The sequence below is a fragment of the Scardinius erythrophthalmus genome (genome assembly GCF_964197995.2).
Source record: "Scardinius erythrophthalmus genome assembly, chromosome: 14".
NCBI lineage: Eukaryota > Metazoa > Chordata > Actinopteri > Cypriniformes > Leuciscidae > Scardinius > Scardinius erythrophthalmus.
Genome location: NC_138234.1, coordinates 26,331,219 through 26,351,285, shown reverse-complemented (window position 1 = coordinate 26,351,285; position 20,067 = coordinate 26,331,219). Strand labels below are relative to the sequence as shown.

Genomic DNA, 20,067 nt, shown 5'->3' with positions numbered 1-20,067 from the left:
AGCCAGTAAAGGAGTGATTGATTGGTCGCGGCACTGTTTGCAAAAAAAAACTTCGGCCTAATGTCTGATGTTGGGTTACACAAAGCAAATCATCTACACAATTATTTAGTTTTCTTATTTAATGACCGACAATTTCGTCATAATAATAATTTTGGCATAAGGCTTATTAGCGTTAGACTTATAGCCTGACATGTCTGATTTACGCACTGTTACAACAGTCTTTTTTTTTTTTTTTTTTTTGGTCACAATGACATTTGAGTTCATGATTTTAATATTGTTTTTTGTGACAGACTATAGCCTATATTAATGACAGACTGTTGATCTTTGAATAAAAATATGTTTGGTTCAGGTTTGAAAATTAATTTTATTATAGGTCATGTAGTCTAATATCATAGTAGGACTACCCCAAAACCTCCCCAAACAACACTCCCCCCCCCCCCCCCCCCCCCGTCCCGAATTTCAGCCAATCTCATCTGGCCACCCTACTGCCTCCAGGTCTTCTGGGGTGTTGGGGAACCGATTGACCTGGTGGCGGATGGCCACCACCTCTTCAGCGACTCAGTGGACAATGCGGTGGACAGTGGAACGAGGTATATCAAATGCTCTGGAGACGACCCTGTATGATGTACCACACGCCAGCCAGAAAAGAAATACCAGGGTCTCTATTGTGGAACCCCATCCGTGTTGCCGTTCACTTCTCAACAGGTCCAGCAGCAGTCTCAGGGCCTCCCTGCTTAGCCGAAAATCAGGTCGTGTGTCCATGTCATTAAAAAACCTGTCCAGCACTGGGACATTCAGGTTTATCCTGCAGTACAGGGGTCTGGTCTGATTTAGAGAAACAAACAAAAGAGAAATTGTTTAGAGTTGTGACAAAGTAATTGTTGTACGATATAGTGATACTTAAACTACTTTTAGTAAGTATTAATGGCACATTGGGGAAATCTAAGTAGTTATATTTAAAACCTTACTTATATACAAGTGTTATCTTGCATATTTGTATTTAATTTACTTAAGATATGAAGAATAAATGTACAGTTATGTATTCTGCATAAAAAACCTCCTTGTCAGGGTTTTTAGAGATGTTGTTGCATTCATATTACTGCTTGGCTATGTGTATAATGCATTTTAATTCTGAATATGTTGAAGGTTGTTATTTTTAAAGTAATTTACAATTTACTGTTGATTAGTTTACTATACAACAATGCATCATATGTGACCCTGGACCACAAAACCAGTCACATGGGTCAATTTTCTGAAATTGAGATTTATACATCAACTGAAAGCTGAATAAATAAGCTTTCCATTGATGTGTGGTTTGTTAGGATAGGACAATATTTGGCCAAGATACAACTATTTGAAAATCTGGAATCTGAGGGTGCAAAAAAATCGAAACATTCAGAAAATCTCCTTTAAAGTTGTCCATTTATGTTCGCGATTTTGCTGCATTCACTCACAAAAATATATTTTTTATATATATTTACGGTAGGAAATTGACAAAATATCTTCATGGAACATGATCTTTACTTAATAGCCTAATGATTTTTGGCATAAAAGAAAAATCGATAATTTTGACCCATACAACCTATTGTTGGCTATTGCCACAAATATACCCGTGCGACATGTGACTGGTTTTGTGGTCCAGGGTCACATATTGTTAAATACCATGGTTTTGTATTGTTGCTGTCCTGTGAGAGATTAAAAAAAAAAAACTCATTACTTCACACTTAACGAATGTACTTGCTTACAGTCAACCACAGGTTATTTTGAAAATGAAACGAGCACAATTTTAAGGAATTGTTGCTATACAGATGCGTATAAAAGGTTGCATCCGAAGGCGAGCGGGAGTAGCCTACCATATACATATATATATACATACATACATATATTATATTATATACATTTATTATATATATATATATATTTTTTTTTTTTATATTTATTTAAATACACTGTAGCCTATTTATTTAAGAGGTATATTTCAATGTGTTTATGTATTGTTTTGTGTTTTATGCTTCAACTGCGTTAAAACAAAGCACGCTGGAAACATGCCTGAATAAGATCACCATGATCAAGAGAATAAACTCCATAAAAATCGCATCTTCGTAAGGTAGCCTAGAACTAAACATTTGAACAGCTTTATGTGTAATTGTGTATATTTTGTATTTGTAGCCTATCATAACATGACAGTACACCCAATACTTGTGTAGACTCCAGCAATTAAAGGGATACTTCAGGATTTAGCATTAAGCTTTGTATTAGTAGAAAACCTGTAGTATTTTCGAATTACCATGCTATCCATCCTCATATCCCCCTGAGATGAGAGATTTATGTATTTTTTGTCTGAAAAAAATCCTCCGATAACGCTAAAATCGCCATTTTGCGTCATCTGAGGATTTTCTGGCCAGAGGCTAAAGACTACAGCCAGCTGTTCCGCATGTTGTTAACCCGCCCATAGAGGGTGGGATCTCACTCACAGAATACACACAGTGTCAGCTTTGGAAGCTAAGCTAGTAGGCTCTTGTTCTGTGGAGAAAACTGAGTAGTAGGAGAAAGCTGAATAGTAGGGGTTACCATCCTCCTTTTCCCGGACTTGTCCGGCGGGCGAGATCGTTCAAAATGTCCGGGATTCAGCTTTTGCTTTCTGCGGTCGCCATTCATTGTTTACATGCACACCTTTTGTTTCAGTCTAACTGAATTCATTCCGATTGGTGAATCTGAATGTAGTGTTTACATGAACGCTAAACAAGTGATCGGTTGATGTGCGTTTTACCATTGCTAAGAAAATTCCCGCTCCTCCGTGAGAGATACGAGACCGGCGCGTCTCAGTAATCACGCCACCAGCCTCGCGCCGTTCTCCCGCGGCCCGCCAGCCTCGTCCTGCTCGCTCGCCACAGTAAACATAATGAATGGCGACTGTAGAACGCAAAAGCCGAATCCCGGACATTTTGGGCGATCTCGAAATCAAGGGCAAACTCGTCACGGAGACTCACTAAGTTAGTAGCCTAACCTTCTTGTTGTTTTCAACTGCGCTCTCTAACCGGTAGGCGTGGCCTCCTAGGGCAGCGAAGCAAGTGCATTCTGGGAGTTGTTGTCTTTCATCCACATAAGCCAAAAATACATTTTCTGGCTTTTCTCAGGCTAGAAAGCTCCGAATTCAAAAATTTCTTCACATTTCTTCTACGTAAATGACCTATTTTAAATACACATTCATCTTTCCAGAGGTGAAGTATCCCTTTAAGGACGCAACTTCTGAATTGGGATGCAGCAAACCAGTTTAATTTACCTGGCCACGGTCTTGACAAAGCCGGAGATACATCTCCCGGCGGCGCCGGGCATGAAACATCCCCACCATCTCCTCCAGTAAAACATAAAATAAAAAACATAAAATGACGAAATCTTGCTCCATTTTTATTTTTAATAAATGCCGCGTAGGGTGGCAGCTCTCCTATCGCAGCGTTGCTAGGCGACAGCATAATGGGGAACACCTGGTGGCAATTACAATCTTACTAGGCTAGACTCAGAGTGTCCTTCGAATGCTGGGAAGGCTGGGTAGGCTGGGTCCTTCAACAGCTGGGAAGGCTGGGTAGGCTGGGTCCTTCGAAGGACGTGTCCTTCAAAGGACGCAGCCTTCACTTTGGGACACAGCTTATATCAACACTAGGGGTGTGAATCTTTAGGCACCTCCGATCCGATTCTGGGAGTCACGATCAGATTCCAAATCGATTCTTGATCTACTTTTTTTTCTTATTAATTAATTGGTTTACAGACTTGATTTCTAATTTATTTAATTAAATACTGTATGTAATTATAAGAACTTTTTTAAACAATTACAAATTTTAAAAATTATTAAAACAATTGTATGTTAAGAATTTTAATTATATAAACCAATATAGCTTCAAAACATAAAAGCAAGTAGTAGCCTAAATAATAAAGAGAAACTGTTACGAAGATAAAGATGAAGGAGAGTTCAGAAAGATTTCAATAAAAAAAGGGTTCTTTAATGAGAAAGAGCATGTGCATGATGTCATCGTCTTCAGAGATTCATGTTTTTGTTGTTTACACAGAGACCATTTTTAAAAACTTGCACTTTGAAACCCATTTTCAAAAGTTTGCGTTTTCGGGCACCCAAAACACAGTTTTCGCGTAAATGAATGGCCAAAAGGAATAAAAAGTTTCACGTTTTTCACGTTTCACGTTTTTGTCGTGTAGACAGCCCCTTAACCCTCTGGGGTCTGGGGTGTTTTTGGGGTCCTTGAGATGTTCTGACATGCCCTGACATTTGTGCTTTTTTCAGTTGCTTATAAACATATCAATGGCAAAGGTGTAAATTCACTCTATATAGCACAAACAGGACTTCCATAATATGTGAGGACTTCCGTAATATGTAATTCACTCGGATGCGCACCGGTGGGTCATCAAAAAAATGTGCTTAATTGACCAATCCCCATGATTCTGTTACTAGTCCGACATTAGTTCTGGAATGTGTGGTTGTCAAGCTAGCTGTCAGGATTCTAACTGTTACAACATGTGTTGTTATGGAAGTTTCAGAGTGGAAAAAGTAAGTGTATCAGTTTACCTCCAGCTGGTTCACTTTACCCCCTTGATTTCTCTGGTCTGTCTCAGTTTACCCCTAAGCTGGGGAAAAGTGAGACACAAGACCACTTTTTAAAAAACAATCATATTTTCACTGCCCTTCGTCCTGAATACTTTCTAATAATTTCCATTGCTAGGAAACATCCTGAATTAATTGGAAATGTGTAAATTTGACTGATATATCATTTTAGCTCACTTAGAGGGGAACAAATGTAAAAATTGTCTCACTTTACCCCACTCTCCCTTAGTTTCGGCCGGACTGTTTGACTACGTGTTTTCAACTGATCATCTAAGACAGCTAGGATAGTCTGTTATACATGCTAAAACAACGGAGAAAACAAACTACCAAACCATGTTCATTATTATTTCAAATAAATTGAAAGAGTTTTACATATTCCGTCAAAGTTATAAAAAATACATTGAAACTGTGTACGTGCAATGAGGATTCATACTTGGAAAGAATTACCACACTCCTGCTAGTGGCAGTAATGTACCATTAAAGTTAGTTGCCAACCGCCATAAAACCGAAAGAAGAAGAAGCAATGAGGCACGCGCGCGAACATGCATGCAGCAGAGGAAGCGCGCGCTCTGTATTTTTCCACCCATCAAGCCAACCGCCAGAAAGCGAAAACGTAAAGCAGCTGTGTAAAGTAAGTAGCTATGACAGCAAAATAAGTGTAACATTATAAACGTTTACCTTATTTCAACCAAACCTGACTTTTTTTTTATTGTAAACGTACTAGCTAGACATTATGCGGCTAGCTACCACGAGTGTACACACCACACCGATGGACAGTTAGCTAGCTATGTGAAATTCCCAAAATGCGGATATTAATAAGCCATTAAGGTTTAACTGTTTGTGATTTATTTTTTAGTTATGTTACATCGTAGATAGCCAGATTAATTAATTTAAGCTTTGTTTAGGCTATTTCTAAACTTGCGCTTACCTCAGCTAGCTAGCTAGCTTGCCTAACTGACACAATTTTGCCATACGGCAAATTATATTATATTATATTATATTATATTATATTATATTTTCTTTTGCAGCTGCAGTAATGAAGTGGAGTAAAACTGCCACAGAAGTTGAAATCAGGGCTGCTATGGCTGAGACACTTGAACATGCTCCTGGGAGAGCTGGAGGTGGAGGTCACAAAGTGTGAACATTTGTAGTGTCAATTTTCTGAGTTGTGTTTTGTGTTGACTCTTGGAATGTGCTTTTGGAATGTGAAATCTGTGAAAAATGTTTTATTGCACTATATTTTATTTAAAATGTGCTGTTTAAGTATAATAAAGCTATTCTCTCTTAAAGCTTTGTTTCATTCATATGTTAATCTAAAATGTTATTTGGCATGTTAATGTGTTGGGACTTGAGAATTGACAATTGTCAATAGGCATCGAGTAAACGTTGAAGATTGACCTGTTTTCAATGTTGAAAAGTCGGACAAATTTGACGTCTTTTCAATTTTCATTTTCAACCTTCAGTGCACCGTAATTAGACGTTGAAGATTTACGTCTATCCAACATCTAATAGACGACTTTTGGCTAGTTGGGCTGTGACTTCACAAGTTCCGGAAAAAAAACTCGCTGTAGTCCAAACCAGAGCCATAGAGAGAAAGAGTTGCGACACTCTTTGATGTCGCCGCTATGGCTGTCACGTGGTTCATGTAAGCCCCAATAGTTCCAAAACATACGCTGGCTATCATGTTCTTCTATGGGACAGACAGCAGCGATTGCATTATTGAATGGTAAATATAAAATAAAACACACACCCAAGTACTTTTTCAGCTGTTATTGAATTATTGCATTTTGTTAATGTCAGTTTTGCATTTGGAGATAAGTTTTAGGCTATATTTTTGGAGGGAAAAGCTTAGTGTTCATGTTCGCATGGGTAGTAGCACTGGCTTTAGCGGCTCTAACTTAACTTTTCCATATCATTCATCTGCTGATGGACGTCTCATGATATTTATTTTAGCACAACTGGGCTGTATTAGGCTATTGATTCCCGTGATTTTGCTTATAAATTCCGATTCAGCCATTAGCCTACCTTCATGATCACGCAAAGAGGTCTGCCGTGGTGGTCCGTTCAGAATTCGCTTAGAAGCTAGCTAACTTCTTCTGATGAAAGTGGGCACCCCCAGCACCACAACGTGAAACATGATCATGTTAAGACTAAGAATATAATTTTAAGATTAAGCCATACACATTATCAAAACTATAACAGATTAAAAACGAATTTACACTTTTATGTTTGGGTCTATAGGTAAGTGCAGAGTGAAGATTTTTCTCTATGGCTCTGGGTTAGTGTACAGAGTAGGCTAAGAGTAAGGGTAGCTGTAACTCAATCCAAGTAACTTAAGCAATTAACTAACAAAACACTTGTAACTTCTGTTACAGCTATTGAGACATCAATTAAGCATGGCTGATACAAATGAAGGTTGATGGCCATAACAATCCTAGAGGTCCAGCATTGTTCTCATAAGCCACTTCACTCAAGACAACAAAACATAATGAAAAGTTAGTACATCCCAAAAAATTAAATAAAATAAAAGTTGCTATAAAGGTGGCAGCGATTCATTAACAAACTCTTACTGTCACAGCTGACAAAGTCGCGCTAGCTAACTAGCTAGCAGGCAGTGCTTGAAAATTGGTTGAAACAACCAACATAAAATATAAATATTTACGCTGTGCATGTACAAATGAAGACCAGTATAAGCATCGCAAAGGGCCTCTGATACAATATAGACAGTTGACAATTCAAAAGAGGTCGATATTTCAGCAACTTACCTCTGGAACAACTCGACACGCAGCAATGTAAGTTAATGGGGTCCAACGCCCAAATGACAGTGTTTGGAACTAATCCGATCTTCAATTCCCGGAAGTAGGCGGTTAAAAGCGCCGCCATTTTTTACAACAGAGGTCTGTAGGAATGTCGCAACTCTTTCTCTCTATGGCTCTGGTCCAAACGAGCCATTCGTTGTAGTTCTTGGAAAGTGAATTCTGTTAAATAAAATATCTCCATTTGGAGTGGACTTTGAGCTTCGTAACCTTGCAAAAGTCATCATGAATGATCAAGTCGATTAAAAAATAATTTATCGAGAGGTGGTGTGAATGAATTTTAATTAATTAACTATAATTAATCAACTAACATTTGTTTTTCTTGCAGGAACAACATTCATATGCTTTTAATGTTTCCAAACTCTTTGTGGAAAAACTTGTGACTTTGAATGTATGTGTCTATGGGTAAAAATAACATAGTTTTGGTAAGTGAAACTAGACAGTCTGTTAGAACAAATTAAGTCATCATTAAAACCTTGTGATAAGTAATCACAAGATCAAAGTTTGCTTTACCTAGTAACAGAGGGGTTTGCATATGAAGAACCAATCAAATAGTAGGGAAATTATGTAATGCAGCATGAAATTTATGCCATACCTCTATTATACTATAAAAACTGTTGTATATGTATTTTTCGGTGGGATTCTCAACGGAATTTGTCTGAGATCCTCCGGCCTTGCTTCTTGGGAGAGATTCCCTGAGAACTGCTCGGGAAGATCTCCTGGCCGTGATTAAAGCATTTAAAGGACATTTGCAGGTCTGTTTGTCAATTTATTCCTGTGCAGGAAGCTAGTTTAGGAAGTAAGTTAGTTTAGGGGAACAAGTTAATACTGAGTTTAGGGAAAAATCTACCCAAGTGGGGACGTCGATTTGGAGACGAGACCCAGGTAGTTAGACTAGGTGAGATACCCACGTGAGGACGTCGCCAAGAGATGAGACTCAGGTATCAGGTACCCAAGTGGGGACGTCGCCAGGAGACGAGACCCAGGTACAGAGTTGGGTGTCCATTTGGAGACACCCCAGATAGTTAGGTTTAGAGAAAAAATCTACCACAATGGCAAGAACAGAAATAATACTGTATGTCAAGAATAACCACTTTCAAGATGGAGGACAGTTCTCAGATTACCACATATCAGTTTTTTATTTTTATTTTATTGCTTACAATTTTCTTTGCATAGTAACTCTACACACAAACCATCAAATGATTATAGCCTACATCAAACTACATAACTAGGCTATATTAAATGTGTAAAAACCTACATACATTAGGCGACTTGTATATTCAGTATATATTTACAAAATGAACAGAAATTCAAAAGTGAAAAATGTATTATTTATTGTTTCTCAAAACATTACATTTTGATTTCTAAGTGAACAAATTACATAGCCTAAGTGTTTTCAAATTATTATTGGGTGTATATAATAGGATATGTATATGATAGTGTGTCATTTAAATGGCAGATTTTCAAAAGAGCTGTTAGATTTGAAGAACTGTGTTTAGTGTTTTAGTGTTTTGCAAAAAGTTTGTTTTACAATTGCAAACCGAGTGTAAAGCAGATAATGTTCTTGCAGTTACGCAGACTTGGTCTGAAGATTAGGTATGATTGAATGGTTGGGAGTCAAGTACCACTTTTAGTGTGTAAGCATAAGATATTTAAAAAAAACTGTCAATTATAGACATGACTAATTTTTACAGACCTATGAGAGCTCTCTCTCTGAAATCGTAACCCACGTTTACCTTAACACGGAACGTCATGTTATTGGAAATTTTTATTTTAATGGATACCAAAAAATCCGAAACTCTAGTCTAGACTCCTTCGCGCCATTATCAATACTCGTTGTGACTCCATGTGAACAAGTTTTGCGCCAACCGTAATTCGATTCGAAGGAATCCTTTGCATCAAAGGAAAGGTATAACGTAATCCTTTCATTTTGAAAATGAAAACATAAAATGTAAAAAACATTTAACCAAAAGTAAGTTTACATCCCAACGGACAAGTTAGATTTCAATGCTTCAAAACGTAAAATGTTTTATTTATTTTTTAACATTTTCCATTGCATTGAGACAACAGGAGGTGCGGACCACTTTTGTAGACTATGAATTTGTAATTATTCCACGTTTTTACACAAGTTACTTTCTTTATTTGAATAAATATTAAAGCATTATGAAACACTGTCTACAGTATTATTCCAGTTTGCCATTTTATATAAACAAAGCTTATTCCTTATTAGCCCGTTTTATATCTAAAATACATTAATTTTAGGATCAGTCCCTATTTGTTAGTATGTTAGTATATAAAGCACAGATACAGATATATTAAGCACTTTATCCATATGAAACAGGAAATCAAAACTTTGTGGTTTTGGAGATGTAAACAATAATGGTGGTGCACTGATTAACTATAAAAAGTCTAAAAGATAAAATAAATAAAAATGTACGTTTAAATGCAAATGCACAATAAATACAATGAACATATAAACTATTTGATCTAGATATTAAGACAAATGCTTTTCCTTACAACTTAGATTGAAGGGACTTTACGCCATATTCATTAACAACAAAAAAAAGTGTAAAAAAAAAAAACACTTGTAACAACACTGTTTAAAATTATGCATAAGATTATCCAAGTACCTAGAAGTAAACCATAAAAAACTATAACTAATACAATTAATTTCTACTAGCAAAACACAATATGAATAAAATTCTATATGGATTTTCTAAATGAAAAAGTCAACATGGTCATATTTAAAACAACTTATTTTTTCAAAACGTACACAATTCAGAGGCTTGTAAGAATCAGCAGGCTTAAGTCTCTGACAATCTTATCCAAAATTGACACAATTCTGTTAAATATTCATGTCTGGTTGTTGTAAATTCTTCATGAAGATATTGGTGGACTTTAATCATATTCAAACTCATTCATGTTGGCTCTGAGTATCTCTCCTCTGTCGTTGGAAGAAAATGTAGCTCCATCTGCAAGTGGTTCCATAGGTGGACAGACTAAAGATGAGATTTACTGACTTTTCCAGAAATTGAAATGAGTTTCTCCTCATGAGCGGAGTCTGCAAAATCAGAAAACAAATTTCAAGTTTTATTTAAAAGAGAAATTAAACTAGTAAAAATAATCACTCACGCTTTGAAAATTCTTCCGTCGTGCGACTTTGTGGTTTCATCTGGTCTGCAAATGTTATGTTCAGAAACTGATGTTTGAGCCACGTTGCACGATCGTCCTCAAAAGACTTCCTCTGAAAGAAGAGAACAATGTGGTAAAATTAAGATGAATTAAGAACTGAATTCAGAAGTCCATAAAAACCGGTCACAGGTCAGAACCTCATGGCCCAATCTGATGGCAGCCTCCGTGAAATTTCTCCTTTCCATTTCAAAGTTTTTCCTCTGTTCTTCAAACACTCTCCACTCTTCTTTCAAACGTTCCTTCTCTTCCAGCATGTAGGAATCATTCAGAACAGCTGCAGTCTCCTCATCACAGGGTGTGTTGAGCTGTTGCTGTAAAAAAAAAAAAAAAAAACATTGCTGGTCTAGGAAAGCAGCTGTGTTTACTTGTAATTTTAAGCATTAATAGCTATATTTAAATAGACATCTTAATGAATCTGAACGCTAAATAAAGTGATCGGGTTGATGGTCGTGTTTATATGTCACAAGCTTCAAATTGGAATGGATTTTTTTACTGTGTTTCTACTTACTTGCAGAAGTTGTTGTTGAGTCTGAATAAACTCTTTGCACTGCTGAATTTCTTGTTTGAGCCTCTCTATCTCCTCTTCATGGAGTTGTCTGGCGATCATCTCTTCACTGTCTCCAGCTTGCACCATTGATGTTGCATAGCAAAATATAATAACAGCATCTGTATATTTATTTTACAGTAGCTTTGTGTGTCTAAGTCGTGTGTATTGGCTGATAAAGCCACAAAATAAATAAATCAGAAAAGGCGGTGATGAACAAAAAGGTGAGACTTAGGGTGTGTTTTGCACTTGTAGTTCAGTTCTCTTGGTTCTTATGGTCCGGACCAAAACATTTGAGGCTATACTGTAACTATAATGAAAATGATAAAGATATAGTTCTAAAAATCATTCTAAACATACAGTAAAAGAAAAGCAGAGTCCACTCTTCAATATCGTTCAGTTTGGTATTGTTGGAATAATTTTCAGAACGATAAAAACATTGCCACCAATCAGAATCCATTCTTTTTTATGAGATTGAGCATTAAAAGAGTTTGTAGTTATCGTTTTTGGTGTGAACTGCCCTTTAGACCCATTTTTACTACTAAACATGAAACAAAACAAATAACAGCTTTTATGATGTATATTTTGCGACAGACTTTACCGAACATCCAAAACAATGCTGTGTGCTGGACTAAATGCGCTCGTTGTATGTGCGTACAAATGATGGTACTTTTACCAGCCGAGAACTTATAAAACTCTAAAAAGAGTTTATAAAATGTGTAAAGGAGTCAAAACAGTGGTAGAAATTCCTCCCTTGCACAAAAATGAAGATCTGCTGCAAGGATACATAGCACCAGGGTTCAGTTGGCAAAGTTCATGCTTATTCAAATGAACTGCTCTAGGAGAGCAATCGCACCAGAGTTCGTTTTAATCTAACCAAACCTGCCAAGTGTAAACACAGCCTTAATTCTAATCCTCTACCTTGGCTGTCCAGTCTCTCAACATGATGTTTGAGTTTCCTCCACTGCTGACGAATGCTGTTGGTCAGTTTCTCCCGAGCGTGATCACAGGACATCTCAGGAGGTCCTTTCAAAGGTTCCTCGTCATCTGAATTTGTCTGCAGAGTCAACTGAAATACGACCAAAATCATTCTTTTTTTTGTTGTTGTTGGTTAAAAATTTCAATAGCTTAAAAATATGGTGAAAGAAATGGTGTCAATGTATATGGACAGTCCAATGTCACAACACTTACTGGGTGCATAAATCAAAAAGAAGAAAAAAATCTAAATCTGTACACAACGAATAGGACAGAGGCGCTCCAACTGTTTGTTTATTATACTTCAACAGAGGCAACAAAAAGATGTGCTATAAAGTGCAAACCGTTTGAGAGATCAACTCTTCATCTTTAAAATAAAAATAACACTTATACAGCAAGCACATAAAACATAAAAGTCTTTAGTGTAAAATGGTTGTAATGGACATGACAGTCAAACCTGATCCATATTATTGCTTTGTTTCTCTTCCTTTTGGCATGTCTTTGAATTCAAAACCACCACCATTTCTCGTTTCATTTGTTGAAGCACTTTCTTCAGCTCTATGTTCTCCATCATTAGCTCCCTCTGACGGTTATCAAATTCATTGAGAAGAGTTTTGTACATCTCTCCCTCATGTCTGAAAAAACAAAACAAAAAGAATGTTTTTTATATGATATTATACTGAAGGGGAACAATTAAAACTGCAAAAAAAAAAAAAAAAAAAAAGATTATGTATTTTACCTGGATTCAGTTTTTCCAGTTTTCCAAAGACATCTCCTCCCGTCCGACCTTCCAACATAATTCAAAACTTCCATTCCTGACAGAGTACAGTAGTACAGTAATTGTAATAATATTTCACAATATTACTGTTTTTGATCGAATAAATGCAGCCTTGGCCTTCCTAATAATGTATCTATTATTAAAAATATACACTATATATACAGTAATATTATTGGTTGATATACAAGTAATACATATTACCTTGTTTATTTTCCTTTTTGGCAATGAGTAGTTGATTGAGGCGCTCCTTTACTCTGTTGTGCTCCCTTTCTCTTCTTTTGATGTCATGGTTGTATTGTGTGGCACGGCTTGCAATGATACCCTGTAGCCTTTGCACCTATTAAAGACCATATCTGTTTTGACAAAAGACTGAGGATCACCACCGCTGTAGAACCAAAAAAAAAAAAAACTTTTCATACCTCTTCTTTTGCATCTTTTAGGCAATTTTGCAAAGTCTTTATATTTGTTTCCAGCTGACGCTCTCTCTCGTGCAAGCGCATGTTTTCCTTTTTTGAAAGATCAAGCTGGTCCTACAAAACAGTGAAATGTTTTTTGTTGTTTTTTAGTTTTACTGGAAAAACTATGGAATCTTGTTTCTGCTGAATAAAAAATAAAAAAAATGTAATTGCGACTTCTCACAATTCTTGCGTGATACAAACTTGCAATTCTGACTTTTTTCTCAGAATTGCAAATTTGTATCTCACAATTCAGATTTTATAACTCGCGATTGCAAGTTTATATCACACTTCTGAGGAAAAAGTCAGAATTGCACGTTTATACCATAATTGCAAGTTTAAAGTCTGAGATTGTGACTTTTTTTTAAAGAAAAAAGTCTGAATTGTGAGAAAAAAAGTCTGAATTTTGAGATAATTTGCAAAATTGAAAAGATAATTACAATTTTCTATCTCACAATTTTTTTCTATTGCGAGTTATAAATTATGGGATATAAACTCGCAGTTGCGAGAAATTATGAAGAAATTATTAATCAATTACGAGTTTATATCTCACAATTCAGATGTTTTTCTCAGAATTGCGAGTTTATAGAAAACGAAAGTAGTCAGAATTGTGAGATATAAACTCGGAATTGCAGAACAAAAAGCTTAAAGGGGGGGGGGTGAAATGCTATTTCATGCATACTGAGTTTTTTACACTGTTAAAGAGTTGGATTCCCATGCTAAACATGGACAAAGTTTCAAAAATAAAGTTGTACGTTTGAAGGAGTATTTCTGTGGCAAAAATACTCCTTCCGGTTTGTCACAAGTTTCAGAAAGTTTTTTTCGAGTATGGGCATGTGTGACGTCAGATGGGGCGGAATTTCCTTATACGGGTCCTAAGTGTACTTCTCCCGGAAGGGCGCGCGCGCGCACCCGTAGACCAGAGCGAGAAAGCGAAAGCAGTACGCCCATCAAAGCGCTGTGCTCGGCTTTAGGGGAGTATTTGCCGGATTTGCAGATCGTCTAATGCTTAAGGATGGAGCAGTCCCAACGATAAAGGTTCACGATCGTGCGTTGGGACCGCAGGCGGTGAGTAAAACTGCTTCAAATGTCTGTGTGTTGTTAGCTATCGGCGCGTAAGCACAGCAAGTAAACAGTGAACAGTACTCATGATTCTTTAGCTCCGCCCACACAGCACGCCTCCAGCCGCTCGTTTTTTTCCGGAAAGACTCGGTACAGCCTATCTTTCTTTTATAAATATAATAAAACTAAAGACTTTTTGGAGATATGAAGGATGCAGTACTACTTTATAGGTACTCAAGATTAACATGAGATTGACTGAAACTCAGTTTCACCCCCCCTTTAATTTCTCGCAACTGTGAGTTTATATCCTATAATTCATAACTCCTAATTGTGATAGAAAAACATTGTGAGATAAAAAGTTGCAATTATCTTTAAAAAAATGTTTTATTCCATGGCAAAAACAAGCTTCCATAAAAAAAATGATTAATTTGTTTGTATGTTGTAACAAAGCCAAACCTTTAGTCTGGAGTTGGTGAGGTGTTGGTAGTGGAGGTCGCTGCTGGACTTGAGCTGCTCCACCTCCAGCTCCTCCATCATTCCAACACCTCGACGGTGTAGCTGAAGCAAGTCATGTATGTTGTTTAGGGCAACCACAGCATCCAGATCACGAATGCCGTCTGAGTTACGGAAAATTGGCGGAAAGCACAGGGATGACAACTCCTGTGAATGTAAAGAGTGGCAAATGTACTCATGCCATTGCCACGCGAGTCCATTTATAATACGAGATTCAAGTTTGTTCTTGTCTAGATTCTTCTTCTTCGAACCCACAAGACAAGCTGCAGACAAATATAAGAGCACCTACCTGATTGATGTACAGAATGCACTCAGAGATATTCTCTTCCGTGCAGAAGTTGCTTGAGACACTGAAAGAACTTAAAGGCAGAGGAGGCATCACAGATGCTGTGTAGAGTCTTGAAGGAGACATTCTAGTCAATAATGCATATAAGTTCTGGAAAAGAACAAGAACAGACACATACATAAAATAATCCACAATTAAAAAAAAAACGCACTAATAAGTGTAAAGATTTCTCACAAGATTACTTGTGCATGCTGTTACGGTTACAACAAGTGAATGTGAATACTGCTCTAAATGAGGTTAGGAGGAGAACCTGTCCTTAAAATAACTTTCCACAGTATTTTGAGTCGCCTAATCTTTCCCTTTTCCCACAAGACTTTGGTTATCTGGAGCACGGATGTGAAATCTCTGTTACTAATATCAACTATGTTCTAAGTAATGACTTGATATGCCAAATGCAACTGATTTAAAGGAATATTTCGCCCATTGTCATTATTTACTTGCCTTGGTCATTCCAAAACCTGTATGTGCTGCATTCAAGCCATGTCATAATTACCATAAATAAAGAGCTCTGTATGCTTTCGAATTACTCTCACGGTACTTTGATGTCAAAAAACGATCGGTCTGCCCAGTGCCGCTTCAAGTCGTACACACCTTACATCTGCAGTGGTACAGCAGTCACATAGTACAAGTCGTAACTCTCAGAAAATTGTGACTTTAAGTGTTGGCTGCGTCCAAAACCTTAGGCATTTGACTTGTTGCCTCACTGCCCTATCAGGCAATGACTTTGCAGGCAGTGTTTGTGCAGGAAGGCCCCTCACGAAACTGATTTCGGACAGACTTCTGAGGCAGCGTAACGGTTTAATGATCTACAGCAAAATAAAGCGAGGTCTGGTGATAACTAAGCGAATATTTAAGCTAGAAATTACTTCAAAAGTGGAAAACGTTGGTAAAAAACATATTTACACACAAACTGACCACCAACAGCAAATTTCAGACACCATCTTTATTTTTTAACTGTCACTGAATGGAAAGCACAGGATTGTGGGATATCAAAGGCAGCGAAGGATACATCTACTGTATGCTGCCTTCAAAAATCGATCAGATGAAGGGATCTCAGGAGACAGGAAGCTAAAGTTGAATTCGGACATTCCTCGATGCCTTCCTACCTTGCAATGCGTCCTCCGAAGGCAGCATTTTTAAGATTTTAATTACAAGTTCTACAAGCACGTGAAGGCTTTTCACAGATCAGAATTACTATGGTAATTACAGCATGGCGTGAACGCATCTCTGTTACCACATTTGCCTAGCTCAAAAATGGAGAAAAAACTAAATGAAAACACTCTAGATATAAACTATGACTCATGCACCATATTCAAAGTATGAATTATGAAGTTTAGCGATAGATTTTTCTAAAGAACAGAGTTAGACTGAAATTTAGGTTAAGAATTAAAAACTTTCCCATCCACCAAGTAAAATACTGTATGATATAGTCAGAAGTCAGGTTTAAGGTCATAACATAGGGTATGTTTCCACGGCACCGACAACTGAAAACCTTTTATGTGTTTTGGCCGTTCATTTGGATGACAACAGCGGTTTGGGGGCCTGAAAACACAAACTTTTGAAAACGGGTTACAAAGTGCAAGGTTTTGAAAATGATGCCTTTACCTTCTCCATGTAAACAACAAAAACGTGAACTTGTGAAAACGGTCACGTCATGTGCATGCGTATTACGTGTTCACAGGGTGTTTCTTGACAAAGTGACATCGCCGACTACAGGCCTGTCAGCATAATACAGCCTTTTTAGTCATTTTTGCAGATCAGTGTGAACGGGAACGTTTTGAGTGACAGTTGTTTTTAGTACATGGTTGTCGTGTAAACATAGTTACAAAGAATGTGAGAACCAATGAAGGTGACATCCAATGTGAAGTGATCCATTGAAAAGCATCATATTAAAGCTACTTAAAGTTCAGTCTTTTCCTCACAGACATAGCCTATAATATGGTATTTGGAATATAACGCGAGTTTTTTAAAGAGCTCCACAGACATGGTTACTATGAACTGTTGTGGAAAAGAACTGAGTAAGATTCTGCAAAATTCTCCATTTAAAAGTCTAGAACAATGTGAGTATAAATAATAAAATTGTCATTTTTAACCCTTAATCGCTGTTTGGGGTCATTATGACCCCAATGGACTTTTCTTTCATTTTTTAAAAATGTTACCTTCATATCAGAGGCATGAAACTCTGGGACTTTTCCTAAATAACCTATCTAAACATGCACAAAAAAACTGGGCTTGATTTGGTTGTTCTAAAGGTGTGTAAAAAAAAATTTACCGTTTAAGCTGTTTGGGGTCAAAATGACCCCACATTGAAAATGAATGGGAAAATGAAAAAAATGACTTTTTTTTATTTTGTTTGTCAAAAAAATAAAATTAAATCCATTATAAATCTGAAAATTTATACATATAAACCAAGGTCTGGTCCTAGAGCATAAATAAAAAGTAGAACGAACTTTCTATCTCATACACACACACACACAGACACACACAAACACATAAACAAACACACAAATGTATGTGTTTGCAACAGAGAGCATTTTTACAGAAATTGGTAAATAAAATAAACAAAACTGGCATAAATCTAAAAAAATGTACATTTAAATCAAGGTCTGGTCCTAGAGCATAAACCCAAAGTGGAACAAACTTTCTATCTCATACACACACACACAACAACACACACAAACACACACAAACACACACATGTATGTCACTGCAACAGAGAGCATTTTTATAGAAATTGGCAAATAAAATAAATAAAACTGGCATAAATCTAAAAAAAAATTACATTTAAATCAAGGTCTGGTCCTAGAGCATAAACCCAAAGTGGAACAAACTTTCTATCTCATACACACACACACACAAACACACACAAACACACACGTGTATGTCCCTGCAACAGAGAGCATTTTTATAGAAATTGGCAAATAAAATAAACAAAACTGGCATAAATCTAAAAAAAAATTACATTTAAATCAAGGTCTGGTCCTAGAGCATAAACCCAAAGTGGAACGAACTTTCTATCTCATACACACACACACACACAAACACACATCTATGTCACTGCAACAGAGAGCATTTTTATAGAAATTGGCAAATAAAATCAACTAAACTGGCATAAATCTGAAAAATGTCACATATGCAACATGGAACAAGCTTGTTCACACACACACACACACACACACACACACACACACACACACACACACACACACACACACACACACACACACCACAGTCATGTCATAGTGGTGACTTGTAATGGTTCTGCAAATGTATGTATAATAATTTGCAAAAGCAGATAATTCAAAATATATCAGAAAACAACAACAAATTCTAACTCTGACAAAAATACAGATTTTTTATGTATTTCAAAATGTTTAAAGAAATATTCACAAAATATATATATCAAAGTTGTGAGGAGAAGTTGAAGCATCACAAACAATAAAGTGAAAATGAATGAGTCTCTATGGCCCTCTATTGGATATATGTGGTCATTGCACTTTCTTTCTTTAATTATAATTTCTAAAGTTTTTCCACAAACCAGCAGATGTCAGTATTCTATCTCTAACACATAGAGCAATGTCCAAAAACTATTTAGATTTAATTAAGATCATCATTTAAGTGATTTTTTCTTTAAAAAATCATTTTTCATGAGCCAATTTATGGCCTAGTTATGTAATTGTGCAGTAACTAGGTAAAAAACTTCAAAATTTCCACAAAAACACAGCATAAATGTATAGTTGAGAAGTAAATAAAAAAAATGATATATAGTTTTCCATATAAAAAATGTATATTTCCTTATGCAATTGCTCTTTAAAAGTTTGGGGTCAAAATGACCCCAAACAGCCTAAATGTTGTCCTTTTTTAACAGCGATTAAGGGTTAAGTAAATTATAACTTTAAATGACCAAACAACGACTTTTTCCATCTACAAGATTCCACCCCCTTTTCTAGTCCTCATTTTAAAGAAATTGCACTCATAAAGAGCATTTATAACCAATTATATAATAGTGATTAAAAATCACTATAGCAATTTCCAATATTTTAAAATATAACATTTTACTCTTCCATGCATGGAAAACACAAAATTGCTAAAAAACTTGGCTATGTAAATCTAAAAAACATCCATATATATATATATATATATATATATATATATATATATATATATATATATAGATAGATAGATAGATAGATAGATAGATAGATAGATAGATAGATAGATAGATAGATAGATAGATAGATGTGTGTGTGTGTGTGTGTGTGTGTGTGTGTGTGTGTGTGTGTGTGTGTGTGTGTGTGTGTGTGTGTACATGAACATGTAGTAGGCAACACCTCTATCAGGTCTAAAGTAGGTTAAGGTGAGAAGAAGGATTTCTGCATTAGGACGCTGAATTTACTCAAAATTACATGATGATAATGAGACATAAAAGCGATATTTACATCTTTACTATTTAGGAATAACATACAGATGGTAAACAAACGAGGACTTACCGCGTATCTTTTGCCATTCAAAAGCACTCGTGAGGCTTGTCAGCTTCATTTCCCGACATTTGCACAGACTGATACATTTTCCCGGGAAGTTTGCATAATGAACTGTCTTATTGTGGCACGTAGTTACATTGATGCAGGCGCGTTCTGCTCAGGCTCAACCTTGAACGAAAACAGTCACAAGCAAACCCGTTGCCATGCAACGAATACGAGGGCGTGTCATTGGCTGTAACTCATGCCCCCTGCGGAATATCGACCAATAGACTTCGTCGCAGTCAATGCAGGTG

The 20,067-nt window shown here is 36.5% G+C and overlaps 1 protein-coding gene across 1 annotated transcript; it reads right to left on the bottom strand.

The window, feature by feature from the left end:
- Nucleotides 1-10,427: 10,427 nt before the first annotated feature.
- LOC308702192 (afadin- and alpha-actinin-binding protein-like) lies at nucleotides 10,428-19,988 on the bottom strand (the record flags this gene model as incomplete). The annotated part of the gene is made up of 12 exons (XM_081384861.1): nucleotides 19,784-19,988; nucleotides 15,237-15,383; nucleotides 14,891-15,094; nucleotides 13,337-13,447; nucleotides 13,119-13,254; nucleotides 12,879-12,954; nucleotides 12,597-12,774; nucleotides 12,064-12,233; nucleotides 11,129-11,234; nucleotides 10,758-10,931; nucleotides 10,561-10,672; nucleotides 10,428-10,489 (listed from the first exon to the last, which is right to left on the bottom strand). Exons 2-12 carry the CDS (start codon nucleotides 15,357-15,359, stop codon nucleotides 10,428-10,430), a joined length of 1,452 nt encoding a protein of 483 aa, XP_081240987.1. The 5' UTR covers nucleotides 15,360-15,383; nucleotides 19,784-19,988.
- Between the last annotated feature and the right edge of the window lie 79 nt (nucleotides 19,989-20,067).